Here is a 19,226-nt window from a genome sequence, read left to right as displayed (position 1 = left end):
AAAGATTTGATGACTCATACTTTGAAAAGAATCTGTGCAGTTCAGAAACCTGTTCTGAGGCACTTGATATTGATCTGAGGCTAGTTTTAATGGTGCTACTGACCAAAGCATTTATAAACAAGTTTTATCAGAACCTGACATGAACAGAGATTTAAAACGTAAAGAATCATTGTTTATTACTTGTCTAGTCCCATTGCATTTGACTGGATTTAACAACAGCAACGAAAAGGTACCTATTTGGAGAAATCAAAAGGTGCTATCCATAGCCTATTGTAGATAACATTTGCATTCAAAACGGAATCCAAGGAATCTGTGATCGAAGATCAGTAGATTAAAAGTGAAATAGAAAGCTTGGCTATGATTTATAAGAGGTTTGCGGATCTTCTATTGAAGTGAACTCTATTATTGAACTTACAATGATTGATGGAAGGTTCAAACGATATTATCTGAAAAAACTAACTCACACCAATACTGTTCAGTATGTGGTGTCTCTCCAAAAAATATGAATAGTCTTGATATCTTTAATATAGATTATATTAACAGAAAGTTTTAATATGGTCTTTTCAGTCTCCATTTATGGACTCAATTTTTTGAGATGATTTTGCACATTGCATATAAAAAAAAAAAACAAGGAAGTGGCCAGCAAGATTTAAAGAACGCAAAGAAAATGCATCTGTAGTTAAACAAAAGATTCAGACTGATTTTATGAACAAAATGGAACTTATTGTTAATTTTCCTAAAAGTGGTGGTTCTGGAAAATGCAACAATGGCAATACTTCAAGGCGTGCTTTTGCAGCATATGAACAAACAGCTGAAGTTCTGGGTATTGACTAAAACCTTATATTCAGATTTTACATTATCTTGATAACACTCTCTTTAGGATATGAAATAGACTGCCTAAAATTCAAGGGTTATTGTTTTGACACTGTTAGACTATATATGTCTCTTTATCCATGGTATTACATGGCTGAATCTGTGTACAAAGTATTGATACATAGACATGACATAGTTAAAAGTCTTACATTACCCATCGCACTTATGTCAGAAGAAGCTCAATAGGGTAGAAAAGACTTCAAATCTTATCGCAAAAATTTCATCCAAAAAACATTCAGAAGAGCAACAAATACTGATCTGATCAATATACTTCTAGTTTCCAGTGATCCTGTCATTTCATCACTGCGTAAATCAATATCACACCGAACAAATCATAAAAGATTTTCTTCAGATGTTTTACAATTACTTAAACAATCTTCAAACGATATTAATGTTTAATAAACTTTTGATATAATTTAAAATTGAAAATGTTTTCTTGCATTATTTTTTGTTTTTATTATTGCTAAAACATTATTTACCTGAATGCTTAATTGTTATTCAATATAGGTGGGTCAAAAATCCGATAAAATTTATTCAAAAATTAATTTAGCCCTTTGTAACTAAGGAAATTGGGTTACTAAGCAGTATAAGTATCCATAGCAACTAAATAAAAAAGTTATCACTTTTGTAAGAAGCGTTATCTCATATTCATGCCAAATATTGTATTCATGCTAAATATTGTAAATAAAGTATTCATGCCAAATATTGTAAATAAAGCACTCATAAAATATATGCAAATATCAAAAATAGGTTGTTGCTAAGCAAAATAAAGGTATCCATAGTAACGAAATAAAAAAAAAATTAAATTAGTTATGAATTTTTTCCATTAAAAGTGAAATCTGGCTCACTGTGCACTGGTTTGAAAATTACTTGTCGAACAGAAAACAATACATACAATATGAAGATATAGAAGGAAGCAAAAATGCTATAACTTGTGGAGTTCCACAGGCTTCTATATTTGAACCTTTACTTTTTTATATACCTTAATTATTTATCTTCATCATCAAACTTATTAAATTTTATTTTATTTGCAGATGACTCTAATCTTTTTTATTCTCATAAAAATATTGAAACACTTTTTAAAGTAGTCAATAAAGAACCAAATAAAGTAAATGAGTGGTTTATGTGCAACAAATTGTCTTCGAATGTTCAAAAAACAAAGCTTTTCCTTTTCCACACATCAGGCAAATCAAAAGAAACACCTCTTATTCTACCCATCTCCAATTTAATAAAACTGACATTAAAGGCAAACTTTTGATGTCAGTTTTTTCAGGAGGAAATTTTAATAAAAATCTATCATTGAAACAACATAGAAACTCCATTAAAAAAAAATCTCAAAAATATCGGCATGATCTAGGAGCTCTTTAAAATTTAGGTCCTTAAAATATGTATATTCTTCTTTTATACATAGTTATTTAACTTACCGTAATATCGAATGGACAAGTACTAATCACGCTAAGTTAAGAAAACTGTGCAGCAAGCAAAAACATGCTGTTTGCATTGTATTTGGAGCTGGTACAGCTGTTCCTTGTAAACCTCTTTTACGTGACTTGGTGCCTTAAATATTCTTAAATTTTAACATCCATCTAGTTTTTACAGTTCAAATATAAAACAGATTGTCTCTAAAAAAGTTTAAAACTTATTTTGAAGAAATACACCATAAGTATTCTACAAGATTTTCCATAAACAATTTTGTTGTACCAAAATCTTATTCAAAACTGAGTTCTTATTCAATCCAGAATCGCGAGCCATTTTTTGAAAAAGTTTTCCAATAATTGTTGCCGAGAAGAATATTTCACTTAATAAGTTTAAAATTAAATCAAGTGGGGTTTAATACACACAGATTTTGATTTATCTTGTTTTAAATGTTTCTTTTAAAATAGATGAATAAAATAACACTAAAAACTTTTAAAAAACTACATCAACTAAAAAATAATATAAGTAATTTAATCTCCAGAAGTCCCACCACCAGACGAGCGATGTATTTGATTCACATATTAATCAACCTAAATTTTATGTAAACAATAATTTTTTATCGTTTAAGGATACATTTTTATTTACAATATTATTTAAGAAAAAAAAAACTCGTTTAATACTTTAATTCACTGGTTTTAAAACTAGTATTTGTGAATGAGGTATGTTTCAAGGGTGGTTCCGGACAACTTCTGTTTACATATTAAAAATGAGCAACTTTTTTATATAAATATTAATATAATATACATACATTTAATATAATATACAAACCTATAATATTAATTCATTTAATTCCGATAAAAAGATCTTAGATTTGAAAAAAGTGTTTTTAAAGTATTTATTTTAATTAGTAAAAAGCTAATGTTTATATTTCTAAATAATGGCATTTTCATTCCCATTCCTTACATATCAGAGGCAATTTTTATAGGCGAGTTTTTTTTAAATTGTGTTTAGAATAGTTCAATGCTAAATAATTATGTATTATATTTGTGTCACACTGATAAAAAAAAAGGTAAAACTATGTGTCCGGGGCGCATATTTTGAAATCCTATACAGGTTCAGAATAGGCAGAGATATGCGCAATCTGATTCGCTGATTTTGAAAGAGAGGCTTTTGCGCGTAAGTTTGAATCAAATACAAATGTCAAAAAACGTATTGATTAATAAAAGTGAAATTGAGTAATTGCCAAATAATAACAAAAAAAAACTCGCTTTAGATTTTTTTGAATTTAGAAAAGATTTGATATTTCATTTAACCACATAGCTCACCATTTCCATTTTTAATTCGTAACTTTTTATTTAAAAGGGCAATTTAATTTAGAAAAAAGAACAAAAAAAAGTACGAACGTAAGTAGTAAGAACGGTGCAAAAAATTATACAAGATTATTTTCTTTTCTTAAAGTTTTATAAAATATTGATTACAATAATAAACAAAATAAATGAAACAGTTGTAAAAATATTAAAATTATAACCATATAACTAATTGCAATTTGAATAAGAGTATTAGTCAAAAATAACTCTTAACTTACCACACCTTTATAAAGAACTAAGTGTAAAAAAGTAGAAAAAAGTAGAAAAATTGCAAACATACAAGTTCATGTTGTTGTTTATCTCAATTTCAAAAGTCAATATATACATAAAGCACATGTTTGTCGATATAAAGCTTTAAACCTGAACAAAATATTGGTTATTGTATTCTATAATTGGTAAAAAATGTTTACCCTTTAATAGCAACTGATGGTAAATAATATCAAATAAAGCAACAAAGTTTGATAAATTTTATATTTATTATGCTATCAATTTATTTTACATTATATACTCCTGAAGAAGAAAAAAATTATATTTTAAGTACTTTACCAGTAGTCTGGTGCAACTGCATATAAACTTTGTATCGAGCATGCTTTATAAAACATGAACATTATAGAACATTACATTTGACCAGAAACACAATTAGAAATCTTGCTAAATTGCACACATGCAAATTCAAGTTAAATATTTCAAGAGTTTATATATACAAAATACATTTTATAATAACAAAAACATTCATAGCAACTTATTTTGTTCTTTTTTTTTTGATAATTTTATTGTATTTTTTTATTACTCTTTTTTCATTATAACGTTTGATTTTAACCACTTAGTTTGGTTTTAACCACTTAGTTTGGTTTTAACCACTTAGTTTGGTTTTAACCACTTAGTTTGGTTTTTTTAAATCTTTTTTTTTAAGTATTACAATACAAAAATTGCTACAATTATTTGCCATCATCCACTTTTATTTGGTTAACTTATTTGACTTCAATACTTTTTCTTGCTTTTAATGTCAGTGTTTATATGTAACTGTACAAAAAATTACTGTTCAGTAGACAAACATAAATTTCACTTCTTTTGTTAAATTTTCAAATAATATTTTTTATATAAGTTAATGCCGCCTGCCAAAATTTTTAAAAATTATTTTTAAAAATGGTTTAAGACGATGTTTTATTAGAGTTATGTAATAAAAAAATATACCAGTCTCCTTAATTAAGGAGACTGATACATTTTTTTTATTACATAACTCTTTGTTTTTATGTTTTGTTTCAACCATAGTTTTAATTAAAACTATGGTTAAAACAAAACATAAAAACAAAATCTCCTCAGAGCTCATATATTGTCATGGAACATGTAAGCTAGTTTTGCAATAAGTACAAATTTTCTTTATTTAAAAACTCTAATGTTCGACTCTTTATAATTAACATATAAATCAACTTATAAATAAAGTTCTTCACCTGTAGTCTGGTAAAATTTTATATGCAAAAGTACTTCACAAGTAGTCTCGTACATCTGTATATAAACTTTGTATTTGAGTATGCTTCAAAGCCAAGAACATGTTTTATGAGAAATACTTTTATAGATCTTTTCGAATTTACTTCAACACATATTTTTTTTTTCCATTTCTTTAAATTAACAACAGATAAAACCTCCATTACCAAGATAAACTTTATTGAAATTTTGAGATTTTTACGAGTGAAAATTCTCTTGTACAAATAGATTTTGATACATTTTAATTACTCTGAAGAGTGCTAAAATAAAATTAATTTCCTGTGTTGATAGTAACACAAAACTTGTATTAAGAAACTTAGTTTATCATTACTATGAAATTTATTTCAATAATCTGTTTAGATTAAAAATATATTTTTCAGCTAAGGCGCACTTGCCTCTCTTTCAAAATCGGCGAATCAGATTGCTCATATTTCTGCCTATTCTGACCCTGTATAGGGTTTCAAAATATGCGTCCGGGCTACCCTCCAATTTTAAAACATACCTTTTTTTTCTAACATTTTTTCTTCTATGTTTTGTATATTATTTAGGTACACAATAATTATTTTTTGTTTCTAATTTGATAGATAAATGTTTATACTTTTATAAAAGTCTTTTGACACTTTGTTTTCTGTTAGTACAAGGGTAAAATCTATTTTTTCCTAAAGTGTCTAGGGCTACCAAACTTTACCCTATATTGTAACACGGAGCTCGGCGATAAGACAAATATAATGTCTTCTTCTTACTCCTACCATTAATTTTATTTTTAAACTTTTGTAGGTTGTAAAATTTCTTCAACTGCAAAATATAATGATCAAAAAAAAAATTTTGTCAGCTGAATTAAACCAATTTTGGTTTTTATCTTTGAAAAATGATATCTTAGTTATCTTTTTCAGAACATCTTAAAGTTTTATCACGATAGTTTAAGGGTCAAATAGATTGATTTGGGTGAAGCATTTAAAATTTCCATGACTCCTAGATCCCGTTTTTTATGTTACCATAACAACTGTTGTCATGAACAAAAATCTCTTGTTCAAATCAATTATTTTTCTGTGGTTGTCATTTTAGTTGAAAAAGATTTTGAAATTTAAGATTTGTTAAGAAAAATAACATAGTTAAAACAAGAGGAAAAGTAAAAGTTGTCACGGTTAAGCAGAAAGTCCGTTAAAAAGACTTCTTCTGTAACAGAGGTTACAAAATGTTATAAAAAAACTCATTTCATAATGTTATAACTCCTTCAACTTTGGATAGTAGTACTCATGACATTTGTCAAATGAAACAGTTGCCAACACTTAAAATTTATTTAACTTGTGTCAATGATTTTTACAATTTTATTGACTGATCAGTCACTGTTAAAAATCGGGGCGAATTTTTAAAATGAAGTGAAGTCAAAATGAGTGCAATTAAACATTTCAGATCAGAGTCATCATTTTCAGTGCGTAAATATTTTACAAAATTTTTTAAAAATATTTTACAAAATTAGAAATATTTTACAACTTACCTTGCTTTGTGGGAAATAAGAAATTTGCAATATTGTTATTATGGTGAATTGCCGTATCTAAATGAGGTATAACTGTAGCAATCAATCAATCCAGCTTTTAAAATCACTCTTCTATAGTTGATGATTGCCTTAACAGCCTTGCTTTTATGTAGATTTACCCAGATATTAATACTGACGTAGTCTACTGTGTTTATGAACTTGTAGAATGTAGTCAAATAGTGTTAATTAACTTGTAAACTGGTATTTATTAATTTGTAATCAGCCAATATTAATAAACCTATTTTATAATTTATGCCTTCTCATATAATACGCAGTTTTTATGCACATTAAAATAATTGGAAAAACAATGCAAGTTGTTTTAGAATGGTCATGTACAAAATACCTATGCAAGAGTCATGCTTGAGAACACATATAATGTTTTATATAAAAAATATGCTGTTTGATATTATTATGAAGACATAATGTTTTATATTAAAAAGTACCACAATTGTTTATGATTATTTTGTAACTGCACTTACAAATATATTTATGGGGGCAACTCTCACCACCCCAATCTCCACCAACACCATAAGTCGCGAGGGGATACCCGCTCCTTATGCTCCGCAAACCTCATAACAGTACCTTTTACCACTGAGTCATGGATCAACTTCTGTATGCATGCATACAAAAATATAAGATCCACAAATGACAACAAACGATGACAGATTTAAGTGAAAAATGCATAGGATCAATTTAGGGTTTGGGAAGAAGCAGCAATTGGGGTAAAGTTAGGAGAAAATTCCCGTTTTTTACACGTTGAAAATTTCCACATTTCCGCGTTTTAACCGTGTCCACAATAGCATATTGTAATATAAGTTGATCATTCACCGGTATAATGACAACCACATTTAAGCGCAAGATTGTTTTTCTGTGGTATGCCTTTTAGCTATTAAAGCAGAAACAGCAGCTCAATTAAATTTAAAAGATGTTAAATTTACAGCTACGAACGTAAGAAAAAATAAGAATTTTGTTTCCATGTATAACATTTTTTATCAAGAAGGAGGTTAGGGGGGGGGGGGGGAGAAAGAGGAATTTAGGGGCTCGGATTAAATTTTGCGAGGGAACCATTTTTTGTTGCTACGCTACAGGATGGAGATTTTATCATATCTTGAGACCACTGCACAAAGTTAGCGAATATGCCCTGCTGCCTTGTAGGATACGCCTTTTTAGGCAAAGGCTAGGAGATGCCAATTCCGCCTTGGGGATCTTGGTTGAGTAAAGGCTAGAGATGGTTTCTCGATAAAAATGCTCATCTTGGGCAGATGTTAAATGCATCCGGCTACTGTCTTGTATAAATACTCCTGGGCAAAGACTTAAGGGGTAAACAGATTCTATCTGTTGACCAGCTTCTCACCCCTTCTTCATCTGTTAGGCTGGCGCAGATGTATTTTTAATACATTGTTTCCAGTTTAGGATGTTGAATGCTGGATCTTCTTGACTCAATGCATGGGTTTTGCTTGTGTCTCTGTTTTTATGACTAGGCAACTCATTCTATTATCTCCTAATGAGGGTACAGCTCTAAAACTCAGTTTTATGGTTCTGAGGCCGGCTGGTAGTTAGGTTTCCCGAACACTGTGGTAACTCTCAGAGAGGTTGAATCCATCAACACCTGAAAAATATCAAAGTATTTACAGTGCAATGTTGTGCATGGATGGTGTTTGTACTTTTGGTGTGCATTGTGGAGGCCACATTTGGAGCCCTTTGTTACGGCTTAGGGTTTATTAATAATAATGAGGCAATTGCTTGCGCTATTAAACGATGTTCTGATTACTATCTATGCTTTGAGTTAGGCTCTTTAATCTAATTTTAAAAGGAATAAAGTACCAAAAACTATAAAACACAAAAAACCATCATCATCACCAAGTTCTCTAAACCTATCATTCACTAATATTCGTGGTCTTCCAAGTAACTTTTCTTCTGTTGAGTCTTATCTCTTGCAAAGTTCACCAGACCTACTTGCTCTTTGTGAGACTAATTTGAGTTTAGCTGTCTCATCTTGCAATCTTAGTGTTGATGGTTATCTTCCCTTAATTCGTAAAGACTCCAATAGTCACATGCTTGGCCTGGGAATTTACATTCGTAAGATTTCATCCATTTGTTGTGAAACTAGGTTTGAATCCAAAGACTATTCTTTCATGTGCTTTTGTTTAGCACCACTTCGCTCTATTGCCTTTCTATTTGTTCTACATCGCTCTCCTTCATCTCAAGACTGCACTCTTTTTGATGTTATTTCTGATTATATTGACCAAGCCCTCTCTCTTTATCCATCAGCTAAAATAGTTGTTGTCGGTGACTTTATTGCTCACCACTCTTAATGGTTTGGCTCTAGTGTCAGTGATTCTGCAGGCATTAAAGCCCACAACTTTTGTCTTTCACAATCTCTAACTCAAATAGTCAACTTTCTAACTCGCTTTCCTGACAACCCGAATCATTCACCTTCTCTACTCGACTTATGTCTTGTTTCTGATCTTAGTCAGTGCTTAGTTTCTCCACATTCACACTTAGGTGCTTCTAATCACAGTTTGATCTCTCTAAAACTAATATCTCATGCTTCTTCATCACCCAAATCCCCCTATTATCGAACCTCTTACAACTACAGTAAAGCTGACTGAGATTCTTTCCGTGATTTTCTTCGTGATGGCCCTTGGGTAGAAATCTTTTGTCTTCCTGTCGACAAATGCGCATCTTACATAACTTTATGGATTCAGGCTGGCATGGAATCTTTTGTTCCCTCTCGACGATTCCAGGTTGAGCCTGACTCTCCTCCATGGTTTTCCTCACACTGTGCTGCTACGTCTAACTACCGTCCCATAAGTCTTTTTCCTATCATAAGCAAGGTTATTGAATCTTTAATTAACAAACACTTAATTTCTCATCTTGAATCTAATAACTTACTTTCTGGCCATCAATATGTATTTCGCTCTTCTCGTTCTACAGCTGATTTGTTAACAGTAATAACTGACAGGTTTTATCGTGCATTAGATAAAGGTGGAGAGGTTAAGGCCATCGCTCTTGAAATTTCAAAAGCTTTTGATAAAGTTTGGCATGTTGGTCTTCTCCATAAGCTTTCTTCTTATAGTGTATCTGACAACATCTTTAAGATTATTGAATCCTTCCTTTCCAATCGTAGAATGAAAGTTGTCCTCGATGGACAACACTCTTCTTCTTATTCTGTAACTTCAGGGGTTCCTCAAGGTTTTATCCTTGGCCCTATACTCTTTTTAATTTACATTAACGATCTTCCAGATATTCTCACATCTAAGGTGGCATTGTTTGCTGATGATACTACCATTTATTCTTGTCGTGATAAGAAACCAACACTCTCTGATTGCTTGGAGGGGGCATTTGAGCTTGAAAAGGATCTCACTTCTGCTACAGTATGGAGCTCACAGTGGCTGGTGAACTTCAATACAGATAAGACTCAATTTTTTTTAGCCAATCGTTATCGCAATAGTTTAGATCTTCCTATATTTATGAACAATGATGTACTCAATGAGTCATCTACTCTTTATCTTCTAGGATTAACTCTTACTTCCAATCTCTCTTGGAAACCGTATATCAAATCAGTTGCAAAATTAGCATCTGCTAAGGTTGCATCTCTTTATCGAGCTTGTCACTTTCTTACTTCGGATTCTATTCTCTATCTCTATAAATCTCTATAAATTTTGTACAACAGAATATACAATCACCTTTTATCAAACAAATTATTATATAACATGCAATATGGATTTAAAAAAAATAATTCAACAGAGCATGCAATTATTCAGCTTACATGAAGTATATCAGACTCATTTAATAATTCTAAATTCACATTGGGAGTATTTATTGATTTTGCGAAAGCGTTTGATACCATTAATCATAAAATTCTTGCTAAAAAATTAAAATGTTGTGGTATAACAGGCAATGTTTTAAAATTGTTAAAAAGTTATTTAACTAATCGCAAACAATTTGTTTACGCCGATGAAACATTATCATCAAATTTGTTAAATATTACATGTGGAGTTCCTCAAGGATCCATATTAGGACCTCTTCTTTTCCTTATTTATATTAATGATTTATACAAAGTCTCGGATTTAATAACAATTATGTTTGCTGATGACACCAATTTATTCATGTCACACAAAAGCATTCCTACTTTATTTAGTTGCTTGAACATCGAGTTAAACAAAATATCAGACTGGTTTAAGACTAACATATTATCTCTTAACATTGATAAAACTAAATGGGTTCTTTTCCATCCTCTTATCAAAAAACATAAACTGCCAATTAACATGCCTCATCTTGTTATTGACAATATACAAATTGAACAAGTAACAGTAACCAACTTTCTAGGTGTTTGTATAGATGAAAATCTAACATGGAAAAGTCACATCAAAAACTTATCAAGTAAAATTTCAAAAAGTATAGGAATATTGTACAAAGCAAGAAATGTTTTAAATAAACGTAATTTAGTACAATTACATCACTCATTTATTCATTGTCACATAAACTATGCAAACATTGCTTGGGGTAGTGCAAAGAAAATTAAACTTAAACCTCTTTATTGTCAGCAGAAGCATGTAGCACGTCTCATATATTTTAAAGACCGTTATTCTCATGCCAAGCCTCTATTATTTGAAATGAAAGTTTTTAATATATATGAGCTTAACATTTTTAATATTCTTTGTTTTATGTTTAAATGTAAAACCAATTCATCCCCTATTTCTTTCCATAATTTGTATTCATCGAAAGATAAAAATAAATACATTTTGCGGAATGATAATTTTATAAAGCAGCCCATTTTTCAAACAAATCTTTTTAAATTTTGTATTGATTATCGCGGACCATTCTTATGGAATAAAATAGTTTTAAATACCATTCTTATGGAATAAAATAGTTTTAAAAAATTTTACTAAGGATTTTATTCATCAAAGTAACTACTTTTCTTTTAAATCTCTTTTAGACAAGGTGCAAAAACGCATTGTAAACATAGTTGGACCTGCTCTTGCAGCCAACCTCCAACCATTATCACATCGTCGTAATATTGCTTCTCTTTCTCTTTTCTACAAATACTATAATGGGCACTGCTCTAAAAAGCTAGCGTCTCTTGTGCCATCAACTAAAATTCATCCTCGTGTTACACGTCATTCAATTAAGTCTCATCCTTTTTCTGTGACTGTTCCTAAGTGCTCCAAAAACGCTTATTTGTCTAGTTTTTTATAAATACTAGACAAATAAGCGTTTTTGGAGCACACTAGAAATAATAAAAGCAACTAACAATTGTGAAAATTAGAGAAAATCCAAAATTAAAGAAGGAACTTATCAAAAGAATAATGGGAAAATTAACAAAGTAATTACAAAAAAGATAGAACTCCTTGTGGATAATGCAATGTAATTTTTTGTAAAAGGAAACTAATGATTTTCCAGGAATCCTACAAATGGTACCACAACGCATGTCAAGTATTGCTAGAGATTGCACTAAATATTTAGTTTGTATTACTTGTGAGAACAATTCTGACTAATATGTACTCAATCTTTAAAAGTCTTTTTATAAGAATTTTATTACATGATGTATATGGTAGCTTAATACAATTTGCATTATTATTCTATTGAATATTATTTTTAAATGATATTTTTATAAACAATGTTTTTATTGAATGCTATACGATAACTTTCGCTAAGTACTATTTTTATTATTTGTTCGCAATTATAAAAGCTACCTTATCATGTCATATTTTGGATTTAAATCATTTAGCTTCAAAGTAAGTTGTGTTAACACAACGAATTGGAGTAGACGTGAGAACTAGGCAAGCGCGGATCCATGGTGTTTAGGGTTTGTATGCTCCAATCGCATTCAAACCCTAAATACCATTTAAAACAGGATTTAATCTTATTTGCTAAAGATTTAATCTTTTTTTAATGACGTTTCCAAACAAGATTTAATCTTGCCCCCTATTTGTAATGTCATCTTAGGCGAGAATAAGATCACTTTCAAAGTCACCTAAGGGGGGACTATATGTCGAAAATATGTCCAGAGCTCGTTTCGAACCTGGATCTCCTGCTTATAAAGCAAGCGTTCTAACCACTGTGCTACGGCCGCACAAATGACTTAAAATCACTTAATTAATAACTTTAAATCAACATGGCAATGTTAAGTACAAAGGGTAAGATTCAAAGTTTTTGACACTGTACTATTTTTAATGGTAATGCCAAAATCTCTTACAAAGGTTAGAACAGTTTATGTAGTTTTGTAGCTGAAAGACTAAGCTATCTTATGATGTATAGTGCAGCAGTATAAATCTATAATAATCCGGTCAATAAAATTTTTTAGTGTGAATGTGGCCGAGGTTTGATTAAACTATCTTATATAGATATATTTTTTTTATATTTTTTTTTTATATATAGTGATATTTTTGATTGTTTTAATGTTTTATTATATACGTCATTTTTATACTTAAAATTAAACTTACTTTCAAATATCTTGAAATTAAATTAAGCAAGTATGGCGCAGTGATTATAACGCCGGCATCAAAATAAAATGATTTTAGAGTAACTAAAGTACACATTCGTCCACTGCAAAAATTGATAAAGAATGTCTTGCTGAACGCTCTCACTCAATTCTTTGTAAAAATACCGGTAGGTTATGCTTGCAGCGCCTTAAAGTCTAAAAAAATAACGCGTCTCATTCCTTCTCATTCCTCTATTCAAGCATCTTTGTTCAAAGTTATGTAGAACATTTTACTAATTAAAGCTGAACTCAATTAATTGTGAAATCTAAACAGCTAAAATAGGACTGATCTTAAGTAAAATGATCTGATATTACAGATGACACAAATAAAGTTTTTAGGCGAATCATTATGATATCATTAATCATACGAGTGGTGTGTGTGTGTGTGTGTGTGTGTGTGTGTGTGTGTGTGTGTGTGTGTGTATGTGTTCGTGTGTGTGTGTATATATATATGTATATATATATATATATATATATATATATATATATATATATTTATATATATACATAAGTGTATATATATATAGATATATATGACATCTTTTAGAAAGTATTGCGTTCAAAGAATTTCAATTGCAGTTTAGTTTCAGTTACATGATTATACACGTAAAAAATGAAGTTTTGTTTCATTATACAGCATAAAAATAAACATAAACATGTATATATATATATATATATATATATATATATATATATATATATATATATATATATATATATATATATATATATATATATATATATATATATATATACATATATACATATATATACACACACACATATATAAAATTTAAAATACAAAATTCTTTAACATAATGCCTATCTACATTTTTATAAAAGTCATATAAATTCCTTAATAAAAATTTTACCCTGATGCGGGTGCTTGAGTAGGAACCATATCAACAGGACAACTTTCTCCTAATGTTTCATGTCTTTTAATATGACCTTTTAGGCCATCAGACCGGCGGAAGCGTTGAAAACATATCGGACATTCGTATGGCGCTTCATTTGTATGAATTCGGATATGACGTCTAAGATTACCTTTCATAGAAAATAGACGATGACAATATGGACAGCTATGTGATTTTGATTTTCCGCTCTCGTGACCTTCCATATGGGCTTCATAATGATTTCGACGCGTAAATGTCTTTGGGCATTTTTCACAAGTATAAGCTTGTTTTTTGTGAGACTGCATATGAATATCGTATAGGGAAGCAGACGTAAATTTCTCGCCGCATTCATTACACTCGGTTCCAGGGCGAACTGAAACTCCTACTCCGACCATTTTATCGGCACTAACAATATTTCCATTGTGATACAAAACAGAACTTGTGGTAACTTTGCTAGCTAATGCATGATGATGTACTGCGTGTGTCGGAGAATTATTCATTGGAGAATGTGGTCTTGTAAGATTACGAGACGATTCAGTTGAACTGCTAGAAGGATATTTGTTAGAATATTGCATTGAATCATGAAATTCTAACGGAGATCTTCTAAACTTCTCTAAACGTTTTGATGATTCATCAGAGTATATGTTTGTTTTATTAATGTATAATGGATGCGGACTTACTTTCATATTTTGGATTAACCGACGATTAAAACTATCTGGAGACAGTTGGGGTTCTTTTTGTTCGGTAAGATATCCACTTTGATTTTCAATGAAGTTTCGCTGATGATGCTTTTCTTTGTTTACACTAACATCTTCATCTAACTTACGCTTTTCATTAAAACGATCAAAAATGTTTCTATCTCTGAAACTAGTATATCTAGTGGCTTCTCTGATAAAATTTGCGTCTTCATTGGGACTTAAACGATGTTGCTCAAGCATATGATATGCAAGATTTTCTGGATGTTTGAACAACTTTAAACAAAGGTGACAGTTATACTGTGAAAGCTGTACTTCTGTATGTGTGAGCATATGACGCCTTAAGTTTGTTCTTAATGAAAAAGCGCGGAAACAAACGTTGCACTGAAAAGGTCTTTCCACTGTGTGTGTTCTTTGGTGAGTTTCATAAGTTGATCGACGATCAAAGTTTTTGTTACAAATACCGCAAAAAAACTCATTTTTTCCATGAGTTGCAATGTGAGAATCAAGTTCGAGTTCGTTCATAAATGTTTTTTCACATACCTTACAAGTAAAATGATACTTATGACCATGTTCTTCTTGCCAGTGATACTCCATATTTTCTTTGAGTGAAAAAGATTTTCTACAAACTGGACAGTTGTGGACCTCGTGTGAATTAAGAGGTTTGTTAATTTTTTTAATTTCTGATCTTTCTTGTTTCATGTATACTGGTGATGATCGATCTTCCTCCATAGGTTCTTCTAATTTTATTGTTTCGTTGTCTTTTTTTCCTTGCATAGAGCTTGTTTTATCAAACCTAAAGCTGATTACGTCTTCACCGTTTTGTGCGAGTTGATTTGAAAAACATTGAGAATATTTTTCTACATCCCCCAGTTTACCTAAAGACACTAAAAATAAAAATAAACAATTGTTAACAATAAAAAAACAAACTTAGATTACAAAATTAAACTAAAAAAAAAATTTGCTTATAAAATTAGATGTTTTTCAAAGTTTAATTAAGTTGTTAAACTTTTTTACCTCTGTTTGTTAAACAAGATGCTGCATTCGATGCTGATGATACATTCAATAAAGCTGATGATGTATTTGATGACATGTTTAGTAAAGTACATGCAGTACTTAATGCAGTAGTTGTTATTGTTGAGGAAATTGATTCAATGTTTGTTGAAGTAGTACCTATACTCGCCGATGTAAACCCCAAATCAGTAGATTCATTTATATACTTTCTAAAGGACTTTGTGTATTCAACTGAATCGTCATCAAGCGGCATCAACGGAGGCGGTACAGTAGAAACATCACTAGAAAAATGTTGCCTCTCGTGCAATTCTAACTTTTCTGAATGAGTATATAATCGTGAGCAATAACGACATTTAAGAGCATTTTGTTGGTAAATATGATTTGTCGCCATGTGCTCTTCTAAGCTATTTTCGTTTCTGAAAGAATTTTTACAAACATGACAATGATGTGTAGGGTTTTTGGAACTCTCATGGGTTAAATTATGTTCTGTAAGACACTCTTCATTGTCAAAAAACATATCGCAGTGTTGACATTGAAAACGATGCTTTTGGAATGCTTTTCCAGCCGACCAGTAAGTGTTCACTACCTGATGTTCACCATCTAAAAGGAGATGATAAAAAAATGTAAAATTATTAAAAATCTTTTAAGCAAACAAGCTGGAGTAAAAGCTTCTACATATTTTTTAATTTTTAATTCTTACAACTTTCTCTAACAGCTTCGCTTGTAGCGCACGGAGATTCACTTTCAAGATCTTTTAAAGTTTCTGGAGATAAGGTTTTATCAAGGGTTTGCAATCGCTCGTTAAGCAAACTTGGATGTCGTTTTTCAGATGGTTGATCGCTTAGAGCGGAAATTTGTCGAACAATATCATCAAGAGTTTTATTTTTGCGTCTTTTACACGATCGTACTTGGTCACGCGGTTCATCGCACAAAATTTTTTCCGCGCTTAGTTCTTCAACAGAAGAAGACGCTGTACTTGACACCTCTATTGATGTGCTTTCTTCAATTGATATACTTTCAAAACTTTTTTTATATTCACATTCAAAGCTACTTTCTTCATTTTGTGAAAAATCATCACTTTCGTTTTTAATTAAGTTGCCCGCTCTATCCTCAACTCTTTTTTTAACAGTGGAATCGATCTTACCATCAATTAAATCCTGACATAAATGAAAACAATATATATATATATATATATATATATATATATATATATATATATATATATATATATATATATATATATATATATATATATATATATATATATATATATATATATATATATTTGATAGAACTAGAAATATTTCTTAATTATATAAAAATAATATCATTATTTTAATATACTATTTATTAAAAGTTATAACCATGTAAAGTTTCCGCTCGCCTCAAAAGGGGTTTGTAAATTTCCAATGGTCAAAACTTTTAAATACTAAAAAAGATTATTTAATGAAATCAAAAACTTTTTGATGAATTCAAATTTAGTTTTAATGTGCTGAACAAGTATATTTTATTAACTTATTGCTTTCACATTTGGAGTAAGGGGTGCACACTTTTTGGGATATTTTGGTTCCTATGCTCCAACCACCCCAAATATTTCCAAAACACTCTCATCTGACATAATCATGAACATTCTTAAGTTTGGAGCTTTATGTTATGATTTTGACATAAATGTTGAGGTAGAGGAAGATACTCGATTACTAATACCATATAAATAGTTATTTTTTTAAAATTGCAGCTGTGATTCGCTGAAAAGTTAGACTAAATAATTCCATTTTTTATTGATACAGTTCCTTGTAGTTCATGTCAAGTTAGTCGAATACTCCTGGTACCTACCTGTATTCTCGATATCTACCTTTGTAACCTGTCTGTGTACGCTTAAGTTCACTCACCCAAAAAATATAAGTTTAAATATATATATATATATATATATATATATATATATATATATATATATATATATATATATATATATATATATATATATATATTTGCACACATATACCTTTCGTTTCCAATATTCTTCAATAAGGCTTTTTTGAAAAAAAAGATCAACTTCGTCAACCCAGCTTGTAAATGAAATTAAATAACAACGTGAACTTTCCTAAACAAATAAAAAACACATTATTTAAAAAAGTAAAGCAAATAAAAAAAACAAACTAAAAAAGATAAACAAACCAACAAACAAATAAATTAAAAAAAGTTTTTTTTTTAATTTTGAAAAAATTTTTAAGTCCCTATCATAATAATAATTTTAATAGTTAATTTAAATATTGTAAATAAATATTACAGTTTAATAATACGATTTTAAATATCGCAAAATAAACGCAGATCTAAGTCTATCTAAATAAATATTCAAAAAATAAAACGTTGAGCTTATGCAAACAAAGCAGTGTCTAATTGCCACGAACATTTACAAACCTCTTTTTCCGTAATAACTCGGGTGTTTAAAACTTCTATCACCTCGATGTCTTTAAGGATGCTTGCCCATGATTTCGGTTGGACATCTTTTTCGTGAAGATTCATTTTGTATAAAGCCTATTTTAAAATTATTTTCCATTGAAATCCTAACTGGATAAGTAAACTGAAGGTGCTTTACTAAAAAAAAAAAACCACAACCGTGGATTCGGGGTGTTAATCCAGAAGTACTAACTGAGGTATTTTTTAGTACAATAAAATACTTCGTAAAAAAAAAAAAACTGAACTTTTTTTGCCAATGCGGTTTTTCAAGTTTATTTTCGAGAAGAATGTTTAAAAGTTAAAAATAAATTTTCAAAACAAATCATATTTTAAGTTTTTATATGTTTTTTTTTCTTTCGAAAACTTCCAGTTAACCCCCTATTTTCAAAGATAGCTTTATATTAACCCCCCTTATTAGTTAAAATCCTATTGGGTATCAACGGAGCATGGGAGATAAAAGATCAACTGAGCGTGAAAGCTAACACCTGACAAAACATTATTCACAAGGCTCACGCATCAATGCATATTTATGGTGGCAACTACATGAAGGAGCGAATTATATTGTAAGAATTGGAGTTCTGTATATGGTTTTAAACATTAAAAAAAAAACTTAATAAAAATATAAGAAAAAAAAAAAAAGATAACCTCGTCAAATTTAAATCGTTCGTTGTTCCTTAGAATACAGGTAACGAGATAAAGTTGCATATATTTACCTCAATCTGTTTTATTTAAAAAACCGTATGGCAAACCAATCCTTCTTCGGGATTTAGTACTGCAAACAATGGGAAGATTGAAAACTAATAATTTGTTCAGCTGTGTTTTCTTGCTTTCCCACTGTTTTATCATGCGTTCAATTTTTGTGACCGATAAAATAAATCGACTGAATATTTTTTTAAACTGGATAAAGTTGCTTTGTATCTTAGAATAATGTGCAAAGGATATATTTGAACAGTAGCCACTAGCACGTAGCTAAGCAACCCGAAAATATAGTATGGAATTATG

General features: G+C 30.0%; 1 protein-coding gene across 2 annotated transcripts; it reads right to left on the bottom strand.

Moving 5' to 3' along the window:
* Window positions 1-13,953: 13,953 nt before the first annotated feature.
* Window positions 13,954-19,085, bottom strand: LOC100209601 (zinc finger protein Xfin). Of its 2 annotated transcripts, none has more exons than XM_065792279.1 (6): window positions 18,870-19,085; window positions 18,186-18,362; window positions 17,770-17,868; window positions 16,468-16,924; window positions 15,771-16,367; window positions 13,954-15,640 (listed from the first exon to the last, which is right to left on the bottom strand). In XM_065792279.1, exons 2-6 carry the CDS (start codon window positions 18,288-18,290, stop codon window positions 14,034-14,036), a joined length of 2,865 nt encoding a protein of 954 aa, XP_065648351.1. In that variant the 5' UTR covers window positions 18,291-18,362; window positions 18,870-19,085; the 3' UTR covers window positions 13,954-14,033. The 2 variants fall into 2 exon arrangements, with proteins under 2 accessions (XP_065648351.1, XP_065648350.1); XM_065792278.1 differs by having other exon boundaries at window positions 18,186-18,302; window positions 18,870-19,060.
* Window positions 19,086-19,226: the final 141 nt, after the last annotated feature.

The sequence above is a fragment of the Hydra vulgaris genome, chromosome 03 (genome assembly GCF_038396675.1).
Source record: "Hydra vulgaris chromosome 03, alternate assembly HydraT2T_AEP".
In the NCBI taxonomy this organism is placed as follows: domain Eukaryota; kingdom Metazoa; phylum Cnidaria; class Hydrozoa; order Anthoathecata; family Hydridae; genus Hydra; species Hydra vulgaris.
Note: the sequence above shows the minus strand (reverse complement) of the source record. Positions and strands in the feature narration are given on the sequence as shown.

What these genes read in the sequence shown, in the direction of transcription:
- LOC100209601 (XM_065792278.1), bottom strand. Translation starts at nt 18,929, where the DNA reads ATGCAACTTTATCTCGTTACCTGTATTCTAAGGAACAACGAACGATTT. An exon ending in AAGAATATTGGAAACGAAAG is followed by an intron (nt 16,925 to 17,769) that starts GTATATGTGTGC and finishes CATTTATGTCAG; the next exon opens with GATTTAATTGATGGTAAGAT. An exon ending in CGAAGCTGTTAGAGAAAGTT is followed by an intron (nt 16,368 to 16,467) that starts GTAAGAATTAAA and finishes ATCTCCTTTTAG; the next exon opens with ATGGTGAACATCAGGTAGTG.